The 23,117-nt window shown below is 36.7% G+C and overlaps 5 protein-coding genes across 5 annotated transcripts; 2 read left to right on the forward strand and 3 right to left on the reverse strand.

Moving 5' to 3' along the window:
• Positions 1-283: 283 nt before the first annotated feature.
• rogdi (rogdi atypical leucine zipper) lies at positions 284-4,211 on the reverse strand. Its single transcript, XM_029305877.2, has 6 exons — positions 3,881-4,211; positions 3,553-3,624; positions 3,292-3,426; positions 2,900-3,178; positions 2,606-2,815; positions 284-2,548 (listed from the first exon to the last, which is right to left on the reverse strand). Exons 1-6 carry the CDS (start codon positions 3,914-3,916, stop codon positions 2,480-2,482), a joined length of 801 nt encoding a protein of 266 aa, XP_029161710.1. The 5' UTR covers positions 3,917-4,211; the 3' UTR covers positions 284-2,479.
• Positions 4,212-4,586: 375 nt separating this feature from the next.
• Aldh7A1 (aldehyde dehydrogenase 7 family member A1) lies at positions 4,587-7,421 on the forward strand. The gene is made up of 9 exons (XM_029305825.2): positions 4,587-4,805; positions 4,941-5,157; positions 5,249-5,436; positions 5,517-5,716; positions 5,789-5,904; positions 5,985-6,113; positions 6,220-6,329; positions 6,469-6,729; positions 6,831-7,421. Exons 1-9 carry the CDS (start codon positions 4,647-4,649, stop codon positions 7,041-7,043), a joined length of 1,593 nt encoding a protein of 530 aa, XP_029161658.1. The 5' UTR covers positions 4,587-4,646; the 3' UTR covers positions 7,044-7,421.
• Positions 6,700-7,770, reverse strand: LOC146723117 (rRNA N(6)-adenosine-methyltransferase Mettl5-like). The gene is made up of 2 exons (XM_085483128.1): positions 7,431-7,770; positions 6,700-7,353 (listed from the first exon to the last, which is right to left on the reverse strand). The coding sequence occupies exons 1-2, from the start codon at positions 7,768-7,770 to the stop codon at positions 7,055-7,057; spliced, it is 639 nt and encodes a 212-aa protein (XP_085339254.1). The 3' UTR covers positions 6,700-7,054.
• A 140-nt stretch (positions 7,771-7,910) lies between these two features.
• Positions 7,911-9,391, reverse strand: LOC114933359 (SOSS complex subunit C homolog). The gene is made up of 3 exons (XM_029305906.2): positions 8,451-9,391; positions 8,247-8,371; positions 7,911-8,066 (listed from the first exon to the last, which is right to left on the reverse strand). The coding sequence occupies exons 1-3, from the start codon at positions 8,476-8,478 to the stop codon at positions 7,911-7,913; spliced, it is 309 nt and encodes a 102-aa protein (XP_029161739.2). The 5' UTR covers positions 8,479-9,391.
• Lis-1 (LisH and WD40 domain-containing Lis-1) lies at positions 8,885-23,003 on the forward strand. The gene is made up of 7 exons (XM_029305835.2): positions 8,885-9,031; positions 13,733-13,878; positions 18,716-18,869; positions 19,020-19,226; positions 19,321-19,731; positions 19,819-20,167; positions 20,302-23,003. The coding sequence occupies exons 2-7, from the start codon at positions 13,841-13,843 to the stop codon at positions 20,373-20,375; spliced, it is 1,233 nt and encodes a 410-aa protein (XP_029161668.1). The 5' UTR covers positions 8,885-9,031; positions 13,733-13,840; the 3' UTR covers positions 20,376-23,003.
• Positions 23,004-23,117: the final 114 nt, after the last annotated feature.

Below are 23,117 nucleotides of genomic sequence, written 5' to 3' on the forward strand. Positions count from 1 at the left end.
ACATAATTCTACATAGCTTTATATGTGATTAAATTATTACGTAATATATATATACATAGATCTATGTACATTATATGATCTATTTATAGATATATGATCTTTAAGAAAAGTCTCTCTTATCTCTTACACTCGAGTAAAACATTGAATTAATGCATATAATGTATAGTGTCTTTGTAATCTAAATAAATAATCTGTTATCCACATTTTTATAGATTTTAAGGAATCATATAATTTCTATTTAAAAAATCAGATTATGGCAAAAATATACAAGAACAAAAAATGATTCAATTCAGACATTTATTAATTTTGTTTCAAATAAATTAAACATGTAAATTTTTTTTACATAAGTACAATTATACCTAATAAACTTTCAAGCAAATATAGAACAGATTGTGTATGTGTGTTTAATATATTAACAAATAATAAATAACATACTTTATATATAAATTTAATATTTAAAATAATACAATTATATATCTATATATGTATATGTGTGTGTGTGTGTGTGTGTGTGTGTGTGTGTGTGTGTGTGTGTGTGTGTGTATGTGTGTGTGTTTATGTCTATTTTGCGAAAATGGTTAATTTATAATTAAATTCTTAAAATAATAAACATTAGGTCTTAATTTTTTTTAATACACAGATATGTGGAAATATTGTATATACATAATAATGACTTGGCAAGAGTTTATTTTTTATAGTAGTTCTTGCTGTGTCTATACAGCTACTTTAATAGGGTAGAAGTTACAGTTATATGTAACTTTATTCATTTAACTGCGATGACACATCAAACTTTAACGTTAAATTATTTATAGCTGTTGAATATATATCTAATTTTTTAAAACATGATATCAATATCTAAAAATCACTTCACTAGTTGTAAGCCGTCAAAAAATTGTGTGGAAATTTATTTTTTCCTACACACATCTTCAATTCTTTATTTGAATTATTAACTACTTATTATATTTAAGCACTTCTGTTTAATTTTAAATCTTAATCCTTTCCCTACTGTGTTACCAATCTAGATCAATATTTTTTGGCAATCTCTTCTCTTTCCTCTCTTTTTTTAAATATATATATATATATATATGTGTGTATGAGTGTGTATTTGTGCGCTTTTATGCATACAAATATACATACAAACACATGTTACGTGTATATTTTATCTATGGCAATTTTAGTAATCAAAAAATAATGATTACAAAAATTGTACCATCATGTAAAAAGGTTCGTATTACATTCAAATTCGGGATCATGAGGCACGTGGTATTTTTCTACTTATTATCTTTATATAAATAATAAAATTTCATAAATAAAATAGTATTTTTTTACAGTTATACGCAATAATCATTATAAGTTAGTAAATTTTCTTGTTAGCAGAAAGATATCAAGTTATTGCATTTGAATATTCATATTCTGATATTTTTGAAGAATTTTTTTTGCGCAAGATAACACAAAAATATAAATAGATTGTCTGAAAAAATAATATCGTTTTTAATAACTCAGCAAAACTAAATTCACTGATCTTATTTAACTCATTATATTTACTAAATTATTCATCAACCTATTGTTTTATTGAACAATTTTGACCAATTTTTAATAAAGAAAATATTTATTAAAAAGTTTAGAATAAATATAAACTTTGATCACATTAACATAAATTACTAATATTGCATCGGATTATCTATCTCTTATTTCTGTCAAACATTAACAAGTTACAATAATTAATTTTGTCAAGTATTAACAAGTTACAATAAAATATAAAAGATAAACGACATTATTTCATGAACAATCTGTGATATTAAGACAATTGTAAATAATTCTATATAGATAATTATGCACAAGCAACAAATAATATAAAAGAGAAAAGATAAAAAAATTCATGTGTCTATTAATATATGAAAGCATATTCAAATGTTCAGTAAGGAGAGGATTACAGCATACATTTCTAGAATCACAGTAAATGTATTAAATATTTCATTCTATCAACTCTTGTAGATAAAATGATAACTTCAAATATTATTTGCCAAAGTTAAAGACTTAGACATTCATGAAAACTATTGCAGAAATGGGAAGAACACAGTATAACATGGTGATAGGCACACCAATAATTGGCAAAATGCTCTTAGTCTTCCATTTCTAGCCTATAGTGATTTGTTATTATCCATTGCTGATTTACATATTTATGTAAATCTTTGATCCAACTCAATAGTTAATATATTACATAATACACCGTATATATTATTATTGTTGTTATTATTATTATTATTATTATACTAGGCGCACACTATACTCATTTAGAAACGCTAGAACAACATTCTAGTGCAATGAGAAATACAATAAGAGGACAACAATCAACAGATGTAAAAACACAGGCCGGAGTAAACATTACTGGTTGAGGCCAAATTTTTTTTCACTTGCATATAACACCATTATATGCTATCAAATTCCGTTTAAATACGAAAATTTTCTTGGTGTTAGGTTACCATCCCATTGCGGAAGGAACACGAGAACCTACCGTAAAATCTTTGTATTGAGAGAAGACGCATATCTGAAAAGTTTACAACATCAAAAAATTGACCAAATTAGACAGAAATTTTTTACAAACCTTATCTTTCAATCGTTGACAAAGTTGTAGCGCAATAGTAAGCAATACAAGAGCGTCATTTAGCCATGGCACACTGCATTCCGCCTGCTGGGTTTCGTACTTGACGCTGCCATGAGCATTCTCTAACTGATAAATAGCTAAAACCAGTTTGTAGCTTTGAATGTAAAAGCTAATGGCCAAATTCTCTGGAAGATTTGGATTCAGAGATTTCTGTGAACAAAGAGGTTTTACACAGTTTTACTAATACAGTTGCACCAAACTTGTCTATCGCAGAAGAAAATAAACATTGGATACCATATTTCGACTCTTGATAAGATCATCAATTGTCTTCTTTCTAGGAACAATTAAACTGGTTCTGCTCCTTTGAAGACAGCCCAAGATATTACCTAGCACATGCATAACTTCGTCCGATGTTTTAAACAGGTAATGTCTGTCTACATTATCTATATGAGCGATACCCTGTTGTAAATGATTGGCGGCATCTTGAATTTGTTGCAATTTCCAGGGATGTTCGTTTTGAATACTCGTTCTCATATTGATATTCTGTTGTCGTTGTACTTTAAAATTCACTTCCTATAAATATATAAATAGTATTTCAATAATATAACAAAAATACGACAGACAAAATTATAATTTTAACACGTAGCACTAGTCACACAATTCCAACAGTACACTAAACTCTTTACCGCATTTGTAATACTGTCGCCTGTCAAAACGGCGACACATTTCACTTGATCGTGTGGGGCTGCGAAGACGAATCTGTCAGTTTTGTTATGCTGATCGTTGCCAAAGAGTGCCAATGGGAATCGCTGAGCGCACTCCTTAAAAAGTAATATGTACAATTAATATGTGTTACAGGTCGAACTCTCTTAATTGTGAGACATTCATAACAACTTGATTGATTAAAGTAAATATAGAACTACAAATCCTCTATTATTTACACGCACCATCAAAATATTTCTGAGCTGCGACAACGAGTTGTGCACTTCCTCGTGAAGCACCCACTCGAACTCCATTTGCTGAAAGCAGGATTGACAAAGATTTATTACACGACTCGTTACATGATTACATCGATTCGAATGATAAGACAATTCGTCGGCGTAAGATGAAAATTCATCGGAAAAATGTAAAACGACACAACCTCAAGTCTCATTGCTCGACGATGAAACGATAGGCGATTCATTAAACGTTGCGAACTGAATTTGCGGCTAGGGAGACGGCGCGCAAGGCCGTCTAAGTGATTAGATAAATGTTAAGTAAAAGTAAATAGCTTACGAGATTGTGCGCCTCCTCCTTCTCGCAGTCTGCCATTTTTCTGGCGTTTGGATGATTTGATCTGGCGCGTCTTGTCTGGTGGATCTGGTGTCTCTACTACCAGTTCCACTTGTCGATCAAGTAGTCACACCACGAGTGTGTAATCTCGTGTTTATACATATGTATATGTATGTACGCCTGCGTCAGATTGTCAGCTGGAATAGAGCGGACTCTGTCCATTTAAATTGAATGTCGACGCTGTCATTTCATTGGCTTGACATTTAATTATTTCTATTTTTTTAAATTAACTTATCAACTGGACCGTCATCTTCGCGCCATTCGTGACGCAGATTTGAAAAGATGTATATTTTTCATCTATTCTTATATATTTATATTAATTTACTTATTGTTAGTTTAGTCAACAAAAAATTATATTAAACAATTTATATAATTAATATCTGAATAAATATATATAAATATTGTTTTAATTATTAAAAAATATTAATAATTGTTATTTATTATTGCAGATATGAAAAAATAAAAAAAAAACTTATAATGATCGGTAGAAACAAGTTATTTATTAATCTACTGTTTAAATGGAACTTGAGGATAGCAAATTCTTTGGATAGTCTTGGCTGTTTATTTGGATTATGTAAGATATCTTTGTGTTTTTCTTCTTCTCTCTCTCTTTCTTTCTCTTGATAAAAAGTACCGTCCTGATAACCCAAGCTACTTATTGATATCAGCTGCTCGACGAGTCAGAGTAACCAGTAACAAATAACTGGCAATGTCACGTGTATTGTTAGGAAAAAGTAGCAGCTGCGTTCCCCGATTCCAAATGGCGAGATATCTGGTGACTGATCCGAGATATGGATTTTTAAAGCAATTAGGCATCACCATCGAGAATCCCGGACTCTATGATGGAAGATGGGGTGGTTCTGGAAAGGTACATGATCTTATCTTTTTATCGATATTGATAACGATGATATGAGAATCTTCAACAAAATTAAATACATATCATATTGTATGTCACTCAAAATGATGTATACGATTAATAAAACAAATATATTTTTAAATATAGTTAATAGAATCCATATCACCGGCGACCGGCAAGGTGATAGCGAAGATTCGGGAATCTACGCCTCAGGAAGCTAGCAATGCTATCACGGAAGCGCGTAAAGCATGGCCACAATGGACATCTATCCCGATTCCAGCGAGAGGAGATATTGTCCGGCAAATAGGGGATGAACTGAGGAGAAATTTGAAGCCGCTAGGATCCTTAGTATCCTTAGAAATGGGTAAATTATTGTTTTTTTAACTCATTATAACAGTCTATATTTCTATAATTAATTGAAATATTATATGTATGTGTATCGCATGCATGTATAGGAAAGATATTACCGGAGGGTATAGGCGAGGTTCAGGAATTCATCGACATATGCGATTACGCGGTCGGATTGTCGCGAATGCTGCCCGGTAGCTTATTTCCGTCTGAGAGAAAGAATCACGCGCTCCTGGAGAAGTGGAATTCTCTGGGTGTGGTCGGCGTTATCTCTGCGTTCAATTTTCCTATAGCGGTAAGTATAAATATTCTTCAGAACTCGACTCCTCGCACTACTTTATGAATCCTCGTATTGATTCGCTCCAATTGTTTCAGGTGTACGGCTGGAACAGCGCTATCGCATTGGTCTGCGGTAACACCATCGTTTGGAAAGGAGCGTCGAGCACATCTCTGGTAGCCATCGCAACCACCAAGATAATCGCGGGTGTTTTGGAACGTAATGGTATCCCGGGTTCGGTCGCATCCCTGATCACTGGTGGGTCGGAGGTCGGGGACACTCTGGTGAATGATAAACGGTCAGTTTGAATTCAATTAAATCCATTATACTATATTATTGCATATACTGTTACAATTTGATATCGTTACAGGGTACCTCTTATTTCGTTTACCGGAAGTACAGATGTAGGAAGACAAGTGGCACTCAAAGTTCAGCAGAGATTCGGAAGATCCTTGCTGGAACTTGGCGGTAACAATGCGTTGATCGGTACGGATATCTCTTGATGAAGTAATCAATTCTTCTCGTGTGCGTTAACATATGTGTAACTGTTTCTCTTCTGTCAACAGTTGCACAAGATGCGGATTTGGAGATGGCAGTGAGAGCGGCGGTCTTCTCGTGCGTTGGAACAGCTGGACAAAGATGCACTACAACCAGGAGATTAATATTGCACAAAAAAATAAAGAACGAATTTTTAGGTAGAGACGACTCGCGATACAGAACTCTTATTTATCAATAATATAAATACAAATGTTGATCGTTTTTGGGCAATATAATAACGTTATGCTTGCAAAACATTTTTAGGAAAATTAAAAACAGCGTATAAAAGTATACTAGAACGAGTCGGAGATCCTTTGGAGGACAATGTGCTTTATGGACCGTTGCATAATCAACAAGCTGTTAACCAATACAAGGTATGCAAGGAATGCAGCAGTTCCAATATCTTTCAGACAAAGTATTAAGTTGAGCAAAAGTTCATTTCTTTCTTTTTCCTCCATTAATACAAAAAAAAACGAGATAGAACTCTGATTAACTCAATACTTTTGATCACAGGCAGCAATTGAGAGAGCTGTGAAAGCCGGTGGCACGATAGAGTTCGGTGGAAAGCAAATAGAACGACCCGGTTTCTATGTCGAGCCGACAATTATTTCGGGTCTATCAGCCGAAGCGGAAATAGTACAACAAGAAACTTTCGCCCCGATCGTTTACATCCTGGAGGCGAACTCCCTAGAGGAGGCTATCGATCTTAACAACGGTGTAGAACAGGGATTGAGCAGCAGTCTCTTTACTAAAAGCATCGGAAATATATTTCAGGTAAGTATATATACAACTAATACACGTATTTATAATCGGACACGTATATAATAGTTTCAAATATGTAATTGAATTAACTTATCGAATCTCTCATTACGCAGTGGATCGGTCCTCACGGATCAGATTGTGGCATAGTCAATGTCAACATAGGCACTAGCGGCGCCGAGATAGGTGGTGCATTTGGCGGCGAGAAGGCTACGGGCGGTGGTCGCGAAAGCGGAAGTGACGCATGGAAGCATTACATGCGACGCGCGACAATCACGATCAACCACGGGAACGAACTGCCTCTGGCTCAGGGCATCAAGTTTGAATAAATTGAAAACCATCAGCGCTTCGTCACTTCAAATCGTATAAAATCCACCTGTATGTCGACGGAATCTTTCTTATGGAACTTGTAAGCTTTTGGTAGATCATATCTAAGTTCGGCTATCACTCTTCCTTCCGCGCCGAGCTGTTTCACTTTTGAGAGAACGTAATCTCGCGTGCTGCTCTTGTGCAACGAGTAAACCGCGTTGGATGAAAGTTTCAATGCCACTTCGAGAAATTTCATATCAATACCCACATTGTTCTTAGTGCCAAAAGGTGGATTCATTATAACAGTATCAAAGTATTTCTCAAATTTTCCTGTAACAAAACAAATATTGACATATGTATATGTTTGTACTTTTAATAAATACTAGTAAAAAAACTTACATCCATACCTGGCAAATATTGCAGTACATCACACTGAACGACTTCGACAAAGAGTTCTATGTCGGTACAATTTCTGTATTGAATATTGACTGCATCCGAATCTATCTCGAATCCAACTACGTATTCAGCACCAAGCATTTTGGCACCCAGTGACAATATTCCGCATCCAGAGCCTAAATCTGCTATACTCTTACCTTCTATATCGTTAAATTGCGATTGCGCAGTGTACAACATGTGTGAGGCAATGTGCGCACTAGTGGCATACTGCTCGAGCAAGATTTTTGGCTTTTCAAACACATCCATTTGTTGAAGATACTCTTCTAATTGACGAAGTCGGAGACTAGCCATTATCTCGTCAAGGACTGTCTGTGTTTACTGCTTGTAAAAACAATTGTCATTCAATAATTCTCTCTCAATAATATTATTTACATAGTCTTTAGTAATTTGTAGTTGTTTATGTACACTCGAGTATCTTTGTGAATAATAATTCATTTACTATCAAATCTAGGAAGAACTGGTAATATCAGATTTCCAAAAGAAGAATCCTGTGTCACAAAGTAACCGAATGAGGCTGCATGTGCGTTGTGCAAAGCTGCTCTTTGAGATGCACTCATCGCCACACCATCATTAGACTGTATCGGAGGCTATTAATAAAAATATGTATCATCAAACTGAAGTTAAAGACAATTTGTTTTAGCTGCACTGCTGCATTGGTGCAATAAGTTAGAATAAAATAAATGTATATTTTTCTCACTTTAACTTATTGTACCAGTGCAGCTAAAACAAACTCAATGAAGATTTGATTAAATAGATAAAGTACTCACTACATTTGACGCAGGACCGGTCGACGAAACACCTAATGACGAATTTAAAGTCGGTGCAACTCCTTGCTTCAGTAGAATCTGCTTTTTCAATTGTAATTCTTCTAAAATCTTTCGATTTTGTATTTCTGTAATAATAATCAAAAAAATACAGTCTGATGTAAATATAAAAAAAAGATGCCGCATATAAATTCGTATCAAGATTACCTCTCGAGTTTGATTGTGAAAAAGCCATGAAATTTACATAAGTAAATCAAGCTCAGACTTGATAAATATCAAGTCAACGACGTAATGAGTATATATATTATTTATTTATTTTTTATTTATAAATCTTAACCTTCTTAGATATGCTTTTCGAGAAAAATAAAAGGATCATTAAACTTATTCTACATCAGATGGCAAACTGAACGAGAATTTAAAGATCCGTACATAATAAATATTTTCGCAAAATATCGATCGGTAAAAAAACACTGAAAATCCGCATGGTACGGCAGAGACAGACGGCTAGACGCGCCATCTGGAAACGAGTTAGTACCTAGCTCTTCCGCCAGATGGCGCGCGAGTGGCTGCGCGAGGTCGCGGCGCGACGCGACGAGCAGCGGCGCTTGCGCATGCGCCGGAAGTGCGCAGACGCCACCTCGCGGGGGCCAGTCCGATCGCAGAAGTGATCCCGAGGTGTTCATCGATGGTCGCGGCTGCCCGGTTTTCACGCGTATAAATTTCGTCTCGTCGTCGCCTCAGGCCTCGCCGTCCATCCCCATCCATTGCTGCTGCTCCGTGAAACAGAAGTGAGTATTCCGAACGAAGGCTGGACGTGGGGGCGAGCAGAGAAAATCCGCGGATCCTTCCCTTCGAAGCGTCGCTCGCGGTGGCCGAAAAGCGGCCCGACTCGGTGACGGGTTTCTGGCAAAATGGCCGCGCGCGATCTACAACAAACGCGATTACGAGCGCGATTTCGATCGACCTGATCTGCGCCGCGTCGTCATCGTCGTCGTCGTCGTTGTCGTCGTCATTCGCGCGCGACGTCGACGTCGATGACAGCTCCGGGACGTCGCGACGACAACGACGACGATCACGATGACGTACGGAGTTGTCCTCGTCCCGAGGATGGTCCTCGGCGCGTCGCACGTCACCGAATGCGAATTGATTTTTTCGCCGCGTTCCTTCTCGCAGCCCTTCGAGAGAGAGAGATCTCCCAGACGCGGCGCGTCCTTATCTTATCCGCGCGTTTTCGAACGCACGACGATGCGCGAGCACCTTTGACAGACGGCTCCGATAATGCGCGATCAGCTGTCATCGCGCGACTCCGCGCTCTCTCTTTCTTTCTCTTTCTCCGTCTCTACCTGTCGATCGAAGAGTCGGCCCGAGACCTCCGCGATATCAATCACGATGCTTCCTCCACGTTAATGGAGCCTCGGAGAGATTTTGCGGTCTATCTTTTTTCTGACATCTCTTCGTGTAATAACATATTCGCGTCGACTCTATATGACGATATAAGTCTGCTGATTTCTCGCTCGTATCTCGTCAATTTCTCCGAGTATCTTCGCGACCTTTAAGGAAGCCTACCATTAAAATTCAACGCAATAGATGGTCGATGCCTCCGTCGCCGGTCAATGAATTTTCGGTTTTCGCCCCGTGTATTATCGTTTTCTTTTTACTTGTCAGTCATTAAATACCTCGCGGCAAACAATATTAGACAAAAATAATTTGGTATAAAAATCTTAGCTCTTTTCATTTTACATTATTAATGCGCTGTCAATCTTACTTAATTGCGCGATCGATTCGGTACATTCTGAATGAAAGAAGCGCGCGACTACAATAAAACCGCGATGATTCACTGATAAGAGATTCAGACTTCGATTTGACGCTGAATCAAATTTCACGCGCGTTAATTAGTTTCGATTGTAACAACGCGATGCAACAAAATTCGAGTTTGATCGCGTGGAATTTTTAAACTTCCCTCATCGAATTCAACTTTTGTCTCGCAATTAAGAAATATCTTCATATTTCTAAACATATACATAGTTTTTTTTTAATCATATGGTGTCACGCGATGACAGTTCCTGTAACCGGTTTCCGTTGGACAGGACTCTCTATCGTGAAAGTTTAACGATCGATTAGAGCGTACAATTTCAAGATAGACTGCTTTCCCTGCGTCGTTAGCACTCTTAATCGATCGATTGATCTCTTTTACTTAGGATAGTATTTTTATGTGTCATCATGTCTACAAAGTAGATTAGTCGAAAAAAAGCAACGTAGGACACATTAAAGATCAAGAAAATTAACAGTCAGTCACCTGGATCGATGGATATCGAAACTCAGTGATTAATAGATCGATCTTCGATAATATATGGAAAGCCTGATGGACTCGATGATAAGGATTTATGATTGCGTCACTTTTGTTGCAGCTTATACTGTTATTTTACTGGGTATATCTTTTATTTACCATATGCAAGTATGCAAATGAGTTATTTGCATAAAAGTATTAGAGATGAATCGTTACAGATTTATTTATAAAATGAATTATGACAAATTCCTTCCCGAGATAAATTATTACGCAAATTCCACGTGCGAGAGTAATTTAAAAAAATTGTGTATATATATTGGAAAAAAATCTTTACATAAATAAATAATTCATTGGAAAAAAATCAGGGTTTTTGATAATTTCCTACAAATTATTTATGAAATTTTATATCTCTGGTCTACGAAAAAAAAGCTTTTCTGAAAAAGAAAAATATATATAAAACAGTTTTCACGAGGATTTGGTATTTTTCGCCGAGAAGGACCCTTGACCGTTCAGGGTTGAACGGGCAAAGCCCCGAAAGGAATTCCTGGATATTATCATGAGGTATTCGCAACAACCGTAAATTATGTGTATTTCCCACTTATATGCGGTTACTTTCAACTTTTCATCGACGTCGCAAACCGCATTTATGCGCAGCGACGCGTGCAGTCCAGTTTTTCGAACAAAGTATCCTAATCTTGAATGATTGATTCCACTATTCATATTTATATATACAGCAAAAGATACATTAGACATTAGATTATACATACATGCATTATATTATCAATTTAAAAAAATTTTTTTTGTCCATTTTTTCTAAATTCTTATTATATTTATTTTCTAAAATAAAATTGTCTCAAGAAGCTAGATATGCAAATATATATTTATATTTAATCTAATAATCATATATGATTAATTTATTAAAGTTACATATCGAATATATAAGTAAATTCCAACACTTTATTCAAATTTCGAGCACTCCGCATAATATGCAGAATGTAATTAAAACGCATAGATATTATTTATTATTGTTATTGCACGCATATATCGTTTCAGACAGTTCGACCCGTTCTCCGTATCTGTAACGACGTGGGGCTCTTCTCGTTTCTCAATCTCGATCGCATAACACGCTCCTTAACGTTACGGCGATGTTGCCGTGAGGTAGAAAGAGGCCTGTTATGAATATTTAAATGCACCGCGAGGCGAAAATATACGCGAACGTCGGAGGGGGTGGGCGTACTGTGCTGGCGGGTTTATCGATCACGGCGCATCGCATACGAGGACGGATAACCATCGCCGTGGAAGCGACGCGACGCGACGAGCTGCGCCGACGCGCGCCTTCACAACCCTTCAAGGTCCTTCCTCCGGATTGTTTTCTCATTCGGAGCGCGATTCACATTTATTACTAGACTTCGGATTATATGCAAATTGCATATTTGTTACTTTTTGCACATTCTACGAGAGCATTAATAATGTGAAGTTTATTACAATCTGGACTCCCTTGTCATGCGTCATCTGGAACCAATTATTTTATATTGTATTTTTTAACATAATTGTGTGTTGAGAAAAAATTTAAATTATGTCATCAATATGCGCAGAAAATTGCTGTTACAATATTATTACTTGACAAGTATATGTTACGTTAGTTATAAAATTATTTACATGCACAAAGAATTTTTTAGAATTTACCCCAAAAATTATGGTAATTGTGGGACAATATAATATTGTAAGAATTTTATAAAAGTTTTTTTATGATAAAGTATATATTTACCACAATAAAAAATATTAATATCTACCAGAATAAGATATAAAATATGTTCGATTAATTTTACTATGTAGGTACATATTAATATATTTTATTGTGGTAAATATTAAACAGAGAAACTCTTATAAAATTCTTCAAATTATCCCACGATTATACCATGATTTTTTCAGGGTAAATTCTAAGAGAAAATTCTTTCTGTGTATATTTCATTGATTTAATGGTAATTTATATTTAATATTTTTCAATATAATTATAGTATCGGGGAAAATTAAAATTTGTCATCAAAGTGAGAAAAAATTATTATATAATAACATAATTATCTGATAAATATATAGATGTAGATTTAATCATATTATTAAATTATCTTGTTTATTTGCAATGTTAATAATCCGGACGGATTTTATCACCTTAAATAATATACAAAACACAGAATTGAAAATGTGTAATACATTTTTTGACAGAAAATTAGAAGAGAACTATAGAATTTTTTTCTTTCAAATATTCCAGGCAAGCTGTTCAAGCTGTCAAGCTACATGACTCATTTTATCGATTCTATCTCATGTCAGCTAAAAAATATCAGATTTAATTGTTCCTATTTTTTAAGCATATAATGCTCGAAAATCGGTATGCTTCGAACACATCAGATAAAATGTATCTTTGTTCCATTAAATTAGGAATATTTCTAGTCCCGGATAGAGCGATATATTATGCTCTCGTAACCCGTCCATTTTCGCCCCGTCAGTATCGTGATTGCGTGCTTCACTTTTCAAGCTTTTCCCTTTCCCTTTCGTGCACCCTTGGTATGTGCAACATTACGAAAAAATTGCTATCGATCTGGTAAAATCGTGCCGCCTAAGCTTACTTTGTTAGCGACCGCTTTTGTGCGAGCGACGCGAAGCTCGGCTCCGAGGCGAGCGACACTGATTCCATCCGCGCCGATTTCTCCCGTGCACGACGATGGAAAGTAAAATAAACCACGCGACACATTGATTTCAGGCGCGTATTGTGCGTCATTCCGCGGAAATAGTTCGATTCTCACGACATTCTCTCTGTCTTGAAAATTTCCTTTCCCGCGATATAGAAAAATATGTAGAACCAACACAATGTGTTAATTGCCAGGTCATAGAAAACAAGAACAGCAGGAATTTAATATGGCATGGAATATCCAGATGGAAAAGAAGCATCTGTTTGCCACATTTTTCTTATTTTTTATTTTATTTATTTATTTATAGAGTAATTTCATATAATTAAAAAGGAAATATTACATGGAACTATACGATTTTTATTTTCTAAAACGGATTATGCAATTGATTGTGATTCAAGTGTTAATACCTCGTTTGATTTTAACGTTATACACACAACCTGTGTAAGGGCGACCTGAATTAAAGCTATAGGTCTGTATACATATATCCTAAGAGTGACGTGTAATTTTTGTTACAGGCGATGCCGATGACGCGGCACTGAGGTCGTTGAGAGGCGATTGGAAGACCTATTCGCGGCTTCGCGGAATCACCATCGAGGTATCCAGCCGGGTCACACACGAGGATCATGAAAATGGTGCTGTCTCAACGTCAGAGGGAGGAGCTGTAAGTCGTATAGCCTAGGATAACGATTTAAACGTCCTCGTCGAGGACGCTTTTGCATCCAGACTATTATTCTCATTCGATGGACACCAGGTTTTCCTCTATTTTCCTCTGGAAAAGCGCATTCTACGTCATCCCTTTCTTCCTTTACACGAGGGTGCTGCGATCCGGGAACGGATCAATCGTGGAAATACGCAAGGCTTCCCTCTCGGTGCATCTCGCACACCATCCACGTATCCATCCATCCACCTACGCTAAAAGTTCTCCCACAGCGTCTATCTGTTTCTCCTTTCTATGTATTTTGCGCAAATAGGAACTGGCATCGTTTCCACAATTTTTGCAAACCGACCTTCGAATGTGTTCCTGGAATAAGGAAAAGGTTTCAATACCTTATTGTTAGAGTTATTTATTTATCGCATTATGCATTTAAAAAATATTTTGTACATATTTTCGTTGACAGATATGCTAGAAATGTCACTTCGCTACGCGAAATTTTTTCCGAACTACCTTGACATCCTTAGCTGGCATTGGACTTTAATGAGCCAACTATGCAATTAGTTCGTTCTATTTTGCATAATCGTGGGCGCATAAGCCGTGTGGGAGACGCACTTGAATTTTCCCATGCCTCTGGTCTTCGATTTCACGCGGGAGAGAGAAACCCGTGTTGTCTATACATGAGTCACCGAAATAAGTAAGCGAACGAGTAACGATCCGCGAGAGTTCCTCGGCTCTTCGCGCGTAATATGACTGCGTTTCCTGTCCGAGCGCTCTCGTGCGAGAGAATCGAACGCCAATCGCTGTCATTATCTCTCGCCATGTCCCTAATTCGTCCTTATCTCTCCAATGCATCACGCGTTTTTGCGCGACTACGCAGTCATTTCTCTTCTCGTCCTCAATGCCCCGTGGAATATCGAATCTCTCCTCGGAACATCTGTTCTGCGATGCTAATCAATATTGTTTGATATTCAAAATTATATTTAATTATATTCTGGAAATTACTATATAACTCCTCGATGAAGCTTTTTCATTTCGTGACTCGAAAGTATTAAAGTCTCCAACAATCTCGTTCGAATTAAACACAGCTTTCGAATCGTGCTCGTGGATTATTTAAACGACTGTCTATGATTAATTCCGTTTTCGCCTTCCTCGACAGCTCACGTACAAGCATCGATCTCATCCTCCGATCTACGCCGGTGAATTCCTATGACGCAAAATCTCTCGTCGATCCCGTTCTGGAACGGGTAGTCGGGGGGTGAATGAGGGTTGTCAGGGGTGAATGAGGGCTGTCGGGGGTGAGGGTGTCCGTACGAGAGAGCAGGCGCGTACGGCGCGATCGATAGGACGAATCGGCGACGGTGGAGCTTGGAAGCGAGAAAGAGAACGAGAGAGGAACTCGCTACCCCAGCTGGCCAAGAGGGAGAGACCTCTCATCGATCAGCGCAGGTGTCGCGTCGCATCCATGTTGTTTCCTACTTTGTACGGATTATGAACGTCGGTTCTCCAGAGGCTAATGAGACGTTTTTTGCTGTCGGGCTTCCCGTAAAATGACCCGTAGCGTGAACCAGAGGGACAATTAGGCACTTTTAACAGAGAGGTTCTTTTTCGTGTCACGAGCAATATGTCGCAATATGAAGTCATCTTTCGACCTTTAAATGTCTTCGCGAGATTCTCTTCAGACAAGCTCTTTGTAATCTTCTCTAAAGTTCTTTTATTAGTATTTTTTAATTAGTTGTATAAAGATACTTGCGATATATACAATATTATATATAGTATTATCTTTGTATTCTTGAAAAAGTACTGGAACATTGTTATAAAATCTCAAAAGACTAAGAAAAAATATTCATTGCTACATTTGCATATTATATTGAGATTAGGTCTGATACATATAATATAAAAGATTTGTAGGTTTAAAAAAATCATTTTGACATATTTGTGAAATTTAAATATACTGAATTACAGTTTTACACTGATATGAGCGTTTAGCTGTGCAAAAAAAATCGGAAGGAAGGAATTATCTTTTTCGTCTCTTTCTTCCCGTTCATTTCCATATGAATCATCTTTAGATTACGGAGCAAGGACATATTATTTTAAAATATAATTAAGGTTGACCTCATGTATTTATCGTGCACAAAAGAGGAAGCAAAGAAAGAAGTAATTAACAAAAGCTTCTGTTGTATTGTTTGCTTCTAATCTTTACATAGGAAAAAACATCAGAATCTTTAATCTATATAACGAAAAGACAAGATCAGAAGTAAATTTAGTTAATTGTTGCAAATATTTATTGCATTCAAAGAATATTATCCTGCGTTAAATTCTGAAAAAATTTTATTTGTCATCACGTTCTAAGGACATCTTAGATATTTGTTGTAAACGTCTGAAGTTTCGCTGACCATAAAAACGTTGCTAGACTGGACGTCTTCTCGTCCATACGATAACATGCCCTCGATTACGAGCGAAGGAAAAGATTCCCAGTTCCGTCGTCATTTGCAAATCAATCGTGAGTAAATATAATCCTAAGCCTACTAGAAACCGTGATAGTCTCAACGTTTCAACGAAGCAAATTCCATCATCCGCGGCTCGGAATAAATTAAACCTCGTTCTCCCTTTCTCGTATTATCGATCATCAACGATGAATTTCGAATGCCGCGACTTTCGCACGAATACGATATCATTAAAACAAATATCCAAGTTTTATCTTTATTTTTTTCCTCGGAAACTCGACTCGTTGCATCGAGATCTTCCTTGTTTTCCATTTTATTCTCGCGCGAACTTGAGGAATTCTCTCTTTCTCTCTTAAGGAACACAGGTCATCTTCCGCCCTCATAATAAAAACTACCTGTTTGTCTCTTTTGAATTCCTTTTCTATACAATACTTCCATATACCTGCAACGCATAATATCTGTATTGTGCGTGTGTGATATAAAGTTTCTCACATCGCGCTCTAAGCTTCTTATGAATTTTCACCTCTATCATTATCCGCCTCCCTTCACATAATTTTCCGCGAATTACGTATAATTAACTATACGCGGGTTGTAACATTACTGTGTGTATGATTTTGCGTTATGGCGTTCTAAGTTCGGTGAAGTTATACATTGAGTGTGTAAAGACTACAGCCGAATAAAAGTGCCTCCCATACAAAAAAAATTTTTGAATTGTTCTACTGTCACATTTGAATTTTAAAGAATATTTTGTAGAAACATTATTTTTTATTAAACACACGGAGATAATTTTCTCTTAGAATTTACCCTGAAAATTGCACATGATAATCATGCAAAAATATTGGAAGAATTTTATAAGAGTTTCTCTGATTAGTATCTACCACAATAAGATATAAAATATGTTTGATAGTAAAATTTATTATGCATATGCATATTAATATTTTTTATTGTGATAAATATTAATCAGAGAAACTCTTATAAAATTCTTTCAATACCATATTGTCCTATGATTACTATGATTTCCAGGATAAATTCTAAGAGAAAATTCTCTGTGCATTTTTTATATCAAAAATTTATAAGCATAAATACATCAAAAAATTAAATTTAACAAACATGTTTTCCTATGTAGAAGAGGAAGTAAGAACTTATGAACGGCGCTAAAAAGTTTTTTTATTTAAAAGCATTGCGCAAACACTTTTAAGTTATTTCACGGAGAAACTTTTATACTTTCTTATCCGGTTATAACTTTTCATAAATTACGAATTTTATTTTCTTTCCTTCGAAGATTATAAAATAAATTATTGATACACATTGATGTTTTTTATAGTGCTTGAAACTGTTTCCTCACCTTTTGAAGCTTCTAATCTTCGACTAAGCTATTAATTCTTGTTATACTTGAGTCTATGTTTGCTCATCATCGATCGTGCAAAGAAAAGCCAACTCCTAATTTGCCCTAGTATCGGCTAACAGATAATCGTATTAGTTTATTTTTAGTTGAACTAAAGTATTTTTATAATAATGATACATTGAAATTATACATTATTATAAAAATGTTTCTATTGTCCATCAAAAATCATATACACTTATGCCTTTATTTATTATATTTAATTTAATATAAAAAATCAATGATTTTGATTCGTACGTTTTGTTATATAATATTTAGTTAGTTAATATTTAAATTTACTTTGCTCTCGAGAAACTTTAGAATCATGTAGAGTTGGAAAATGACGTTTTCTCTCATTCATAGAACGAAATGTCAAACCAGTTTAATCCATCAACACGTGGTTCGACGGTTGCAACGTTTCCCGTTAAGGCAGGTTCGTCTTTTCCCTCCTTTTTCTTTCGATTACGTACGTTTAGAACAAGTCGCCTCTACATCATACACGGAAAACAAAGATTGCGAGGCCCCGCGAACGATAATTTGCCATATCACGTGGAGAAAAGTCAGGTGGAATAGAGACGAACGGCCGACTCGAGGCCTTTCACCCTGGCATACAAGTTTGCCCGACTTTCAATCTCTTTCCCACGTATCCGACACCTGCCTTACGGGGCCTTACTCTTCCCTCCGTACGTTCTTCCATTGTACCGGATCGCAGGTTTTATCCGGCGTTTTATCTTTATCTCTACGTCATAAACAGGCAGACGCCAACGCGAAACAATTGGAGATTAAAGCACTATCGCGCTACGTCTCTCTTTCTTTCTCTCTCTCTCTTAATTCCACTCGTAGCGGTATCTGAAGAGAAGGAATATATTATGAATAAAAATGATAGAGTTTGATAAAATTTGCTATTTGTTTTTTTTTTCTGCGAATTTTATTTATTTATTCGATTAATAAAGAAAGAAAAACCAGTTACTGGCAAATTTTTACACCTGGTTTGATAAATGCAAATTGATGCTTCCAGAAATAAGGCGATTGCGGACTACCTTAGCACCAATGGCTACCAAGATGCACTGGAGGCATTTAAAAAGGAAGCCGATATGCCAGGAGAAGTGGAGAGGAAATACGGCGGTCTTTTGGAGAAGAAGTGGACCTCGGTCATACGATTGCAGAAGAAGGTATATATCAAACTTTTTTCATTTAAGAACAATTAGAAATATTTTGACTCCATGCTGTTGTCGCAGAAGAATTTATTGATATTTATTATGTTAGCTGAGCAACTTTTTGAACGTATAATAATATTCATTACAATAATAATAAAATTGTAGGTAATGGAATTGGAATCCAAACTTTCCGAAGCTGAAAAGGAGTTCATAGAAGGTGCGCCGACGCGCGGTAAGAGATCACCATCCGAATGGATACCGAGGCCGCCAGAAAAGTTCAGTCTGACCGGACACAGAGCCCCCATCAATAGAGTTATTTTCCATCCTGTTTTTAGTCTCGTAGTATCGGCCAGCGAAGATGCCACCATTAAGGTGAGAGCACTAAGGAATTTATGTTTATTGCGTTTCTCGGGAAATGTGTATTTTTTTCTTTCACGTTTATCAAATCTATCATTTTCCCTGAAAGGTATGGGACTTTGAGAGCGGCGACTTCGAGAGAACGCTGAAAGGCCACACCGATAGCGTGCAGGACATCGCGTTCGACGCCTCGGGCAAACTGCTCGCCTCTTGTAGCGCGGACATGTCCATCAAGCTGTGGGACTTCCACCAGTCGTTTGCCTGCGTCAAGACCATGCACGGCCACGATCACAACGTCAACTCGGTCGCGTTTGTGCCACAGGGTGACTTCGTAGTGAGCGCCTCTAGGGATAAGACCATCAAGATCTGGGAAGTAGCGACAGGCTACTGCGTGAAGACACTCACCGGACATAGAGAGTGGGTGAGAATGGCGCGAGTTAGCCCATGCGGCGAGCTCATCGCCAGCTGCTCAAACGATCAGACTGTACGAGTGTGGCACGTGGCGACGAAGGAGACAAAGGTAATTTTGATAGAACACACGTACATACTTTCCCTGTTCCTATATTTACATTTATAACAAATTTACATTTATGACAAAATCACTCAGGTCGAATTCAGAGAACACGACCACGTAGTCGAATGCATCGCATGGGCGCCGGAGAGCGCGAGAGCATCCATCAACGCGGCGGCCGGAGCAGACAACAAGGGCGCGCACGAGGGGCCCTTCCTCGCGTCTGGCTCTCGGGATAAGACGATTCGCGTGTGGGACGTCGCCGCCGGGGTGTGCCTCTTCACCCTCATTGGACACGACAACTGGGTGCGATGCATCGTCTTCCATCCTGGCGGCAAATTTATTGTCAGCGCGTCCGACGATAAAACGCTGCGAGTCTGGGATACGCGCAACAAACGAGTGATGAAGACTCTCGAGGCGCACGTTCACTTCTGCACTTCTGTCGGTTTGTACCCTCTTCTTCTTGCTTAGTTAATCCGTTCTTAATCTGCAAAACACATTTTATTCATGAGAAATTTCTTATTACTCTTATTATAGATAGACGAAGGACGTTTATTTATTCTACTCTTTTACTTGCAGATTTTCACAAGAATCATCCTTACGTGGTCACCGGGAGCGTCGATCAAACGGTGAAGATCTGGGAGTGCCGCTAGTCACCGCGAGTTTTAGATTTTCCGTCAGACATCGCGAACGGAAGAGAACGGGAATATGAAAATGAGAGAAAAGACGAACGCGCGTCCATTTTAATGGAATCGGCCGAAAGAGTAAGCTGCTACAAAAGCTATCGTACATATGCTATTAATATTAATATTATTATTATTATTATACATAAATCACACACATAAACACGTATGATTAAGAACTCTTTAATTAATTTATAATAAAGTATAATTAGTAATTATATTACAATACATCGTTTTACGGCAAATGAACTGCACTATTCGAGGAGAGTGAATTCGAGAGACGGTCGTAAGGGTCAGACGATCGAGAGGACGCTCCCACGAGTTCGCATTACGGATTATCTATGAACGCGGAATAGGATAGGAAAGAGAGGGGGAGAAAGGATGGGTGGGAGGGGGGGTATTAATGCCATATACAATTACAAGAGTTATATTCCTTTAGACAGTTGTGCAATTGTAGGCATTATTTTGTACATAATATGTGTCCTTACGCAGTGTGAAATTTAATGTCGATAACGAGTATAACTCATTCTTTAATTTTCTCTTACTCCTCTCTTCGCAATCCTACTTATGCAATATATCTGTTAAAGTATTACCAACCAATCACACGTACATGAAAAGAGAGAGAGAGAGAGAAAGAAGATCGTCCTCCTCGATTGTGATCTTGCGTAAAAGAAATCGCGTCGAATCTCTTCAATCTTCTACCGATGGTGGCGAAAATTTCGGCTGTGGCGTCCACCTTCGCGCAAATTATTACGTACACACGATAATTAAATTCGTTGTCATTCGTTTAATATTCGCGCGCTCTCCTCGAGAGTTCTCTTAGAAAGAATGAAGAACGAAAGAGATGCTCCGCTCCTTCTTTACTCATATATATAAATATATATATATATAAATATATATACACAAATATATAAACATATTATACACGCATATATAGACGCGCATTGCTTTGTACCATGCAAAGTACCGAGCGTCACAAATATCTCGTCTAATTCGTCGACTCGCGCGTGTATTCGGGATAGATACTGAGTTGTAATATATCACACGTCTGCCGCTGATTTGATACAAATTTATTTTACGGGACACGTAACGTGCAACATCGTAAACGATATACGCAAATATGATGACAATGGTATAGGTGAAAAAAAGGAAAACTAGTATGCCAAAACTCTGTCTCTCAATCTGATAAATAAATATATTGTTACATGTCTATATGTATAGATCAGATTTTTCTTCGCCGAAAATGCGTGTCCCTACAACGTTGAATTCCATTATGTTACTTACATTTATATATAATTGAATCTCATAAAGTCCAAAAAAAAATGTCAAATTGATCGAAGGCTTTGCAAACGTATATATACGCAGTGTTTAATATTTATTTATTTTCACGAATAAAATAGACACTTGTAGAGACTCGGAGATTCTTATCTAATGAGGCTTGAAGAATGATCGAGATGAAGAATAGCGACAAATGAGAAATAGACTCGTGTACTTGACGTCCAAATTCACTATTAATGATAGACGCACAGCCGAATCTAGAAAGTGCAACAATTGAGATTTAAAATTGTTCGAGTAAAAGAGAAGAAATGGGGAAAAGACACATATAACGCATATGCATATAAAAGTTTGGCAGCATATAGTTCATTGCGTGGATCCCAAGAAAGAGGTGTGTATTGGTACTAGTTGTATCTTTTAGTTTTAATTACTATTAGTGGTAGCGCGCAGACATAATTTAGATAGTAGAAGAAAAATAAGAGAATAAACTTCAGAGAGAGATACAAACTTTTGTTCAGAGAGATACAATGTTAACAGTTGATCGACACACACACATATACAGACACGCATTGCGACAAAACGTCTAATATTTCAGGCATTTGATGAAAAAAAAATAATCACACACGTGTATAAAACGTGCAAATCATTAATCGATAATCGCTTGATTAAGGTTGATTTTTCAAATATTTAATTCTTGTCTGCTATCTTTTCCTACTGTTTCTCCCATGTTCAGCCTTCAAAGCCGAATATAAGAAAAACACAAACCCCTGAGAAGAGATACCTCCTCAATTAATGTGGTACTAAATTATTTTGATGAATAATAAACAGAATTGTCACTACAAGTCATGTGTCAAGATCGTTGTATACTATATATCATCATTACCTATGATTCGTTCTTGGAACCAGCATTTTTTCCTATAGATTTTGTCGTATTAATCTGCTTATATTAATTAAATGCATAATATTTCTGTTAATTTTTTACTAGAGTTTCTATCTAGAGTTTTCATCGAGTAATAGACTTAAGGATTTTCCCAACTCTGCAATATGTATTAATCTACACGCATGACAGTATTTTATATAGTACAATAAGGGCAAGAATTAGAGCAACGTAGTATTGTAAGTTAAAAACGCATACCAAACATCTATTGTGCGTATTTATACGTAGATGATGTAATTTAAAAGAATGTTATGTATAGTCACGCCTTTCATAAGATTCATCACGATAGCTTCTGTGACTTGCTTTCTACCTACTTATTGAGAGATGATGATGATGATACCAACAAGTAGATTTACAATAAAGTACCCTTCGTCATTTGTGATATATACCATTGGCAGACATTTATTGAGATCCTGAAAAGCTAATGAGCTCCTTGTAGAAGAATATTTTTCATCTACGATTATAACATATTACAACGTAGAAACAAGTTGCGATTATAT

This window comes from Nylanderia fulva, unplaced genomic scaffold (assembly GCF_048542155.1).
Source record: "Nylanderia fulva isolate GAGA-0341 unplaced genomic scaffold, ASM4854215v1 Scaffold23, whole genome shotgun sequence".
NCBI classification, from domain to species: domain Eukaryota; kingdom Metazoa; phylum Arthropoda; class Insecta; order Hymenoptera; family Formicidae; genus Nylanderia; species Nylanderia fulva.

Bases quoted from the DNA above. Each gene is read 5' to 3' on its own strand.
- Aldh7A1 (XM_029305825.2), top strand. From the start codon at position 4,647: ATGTCACGTGTATTGTTAGGAAAAAGTAGCAGCTGCGTTCCCCGATTC. The intron at 5,158-5,248 runs GTAAATTATTGT...ATGCATGTATAG, and splicing joins CTTAGTATCCTTAGAAATGG to GAAAGATATTACCGGAGGGT. The intron at 5,905-5,984 runs GTACGGATATCT...TTCTGTCAACAG, and splicing joins CGGTAACAATGCGTTGATCG to TTGCACAAGATGCGGATTTG.
- rogdi (XM_029305877.2), bottom strand. From the start codon at position 3,916: ATGGCAGACTGCGAGAAGGAGGAGGCGCACAATCTC. The intron at 3,625-3,880 runs GTAAGCTATTTA...TCCTGCTTTCAG, and splicing joins AGGAGGAGGCGCACAATCTC to CAAATGGAGTTCGAGTGGGT. The intron at 2,816-2,899 runs GTATCCAATGTT...CTTTGTTCACAG, and splicing joins TTATCAAGAGTCGAAATATG to AAATCTCTGAATCCAAATCT.
- Lis-1 (XM_029305835.2), top strand. From the start codon at position 13,841: ATGAAAATGGTGCTGTCTCAACGTCAGAGGGAGGAGCT. The intron at 19,227-19,320 runs GTGAGAGCACTA...TTTCCCTGAAAG, and splicing joins GCGAAGATGCCACCATTAAG to GTATGGGACTTTGAGAGCGG. The intron at 20,168-20,301 runs GTTTGTACCCTC...TTTTACTTGCAG, and splicing joins TCACTTCTGCACTTCTGTCG to ATTTTCACAAGAATCATCCT.
- LOC146723117 (XM_085483128.1), bottom strand. From the start codon at position 7,770: ATGGCTAGTCTCCGACTTCGTCAATTAGAAGAGTATCTTCAACAAATG. The intron at 7,354-7,430 runs GTATGGATGTAA...GTTTTGTTACAG, and splicing joins TGTACTGCAATATTTGCCAG to GAAAATTTGAGAAATACTTT.
- LOC114933359 (XM_029305906.2), bottom strand. From the start codon at position 8,478: ATGGCTTTTTCACAATCAAACTCGAGAG. The intron at 8,372-8,450 runs GTAATCTTGATA...TTATTATTACAG, and splicing joins TTCACAATCAAACTCGAGAG to AAATACAAAATCGAAAGATT. The intron at 8,067-8,246 runs GTGAGTACTTTA...TTTTATTAATAG, and splicing joins CCGGTCCTGCGTCAAATGTA to CCTCCGATACAGTCTAATGA.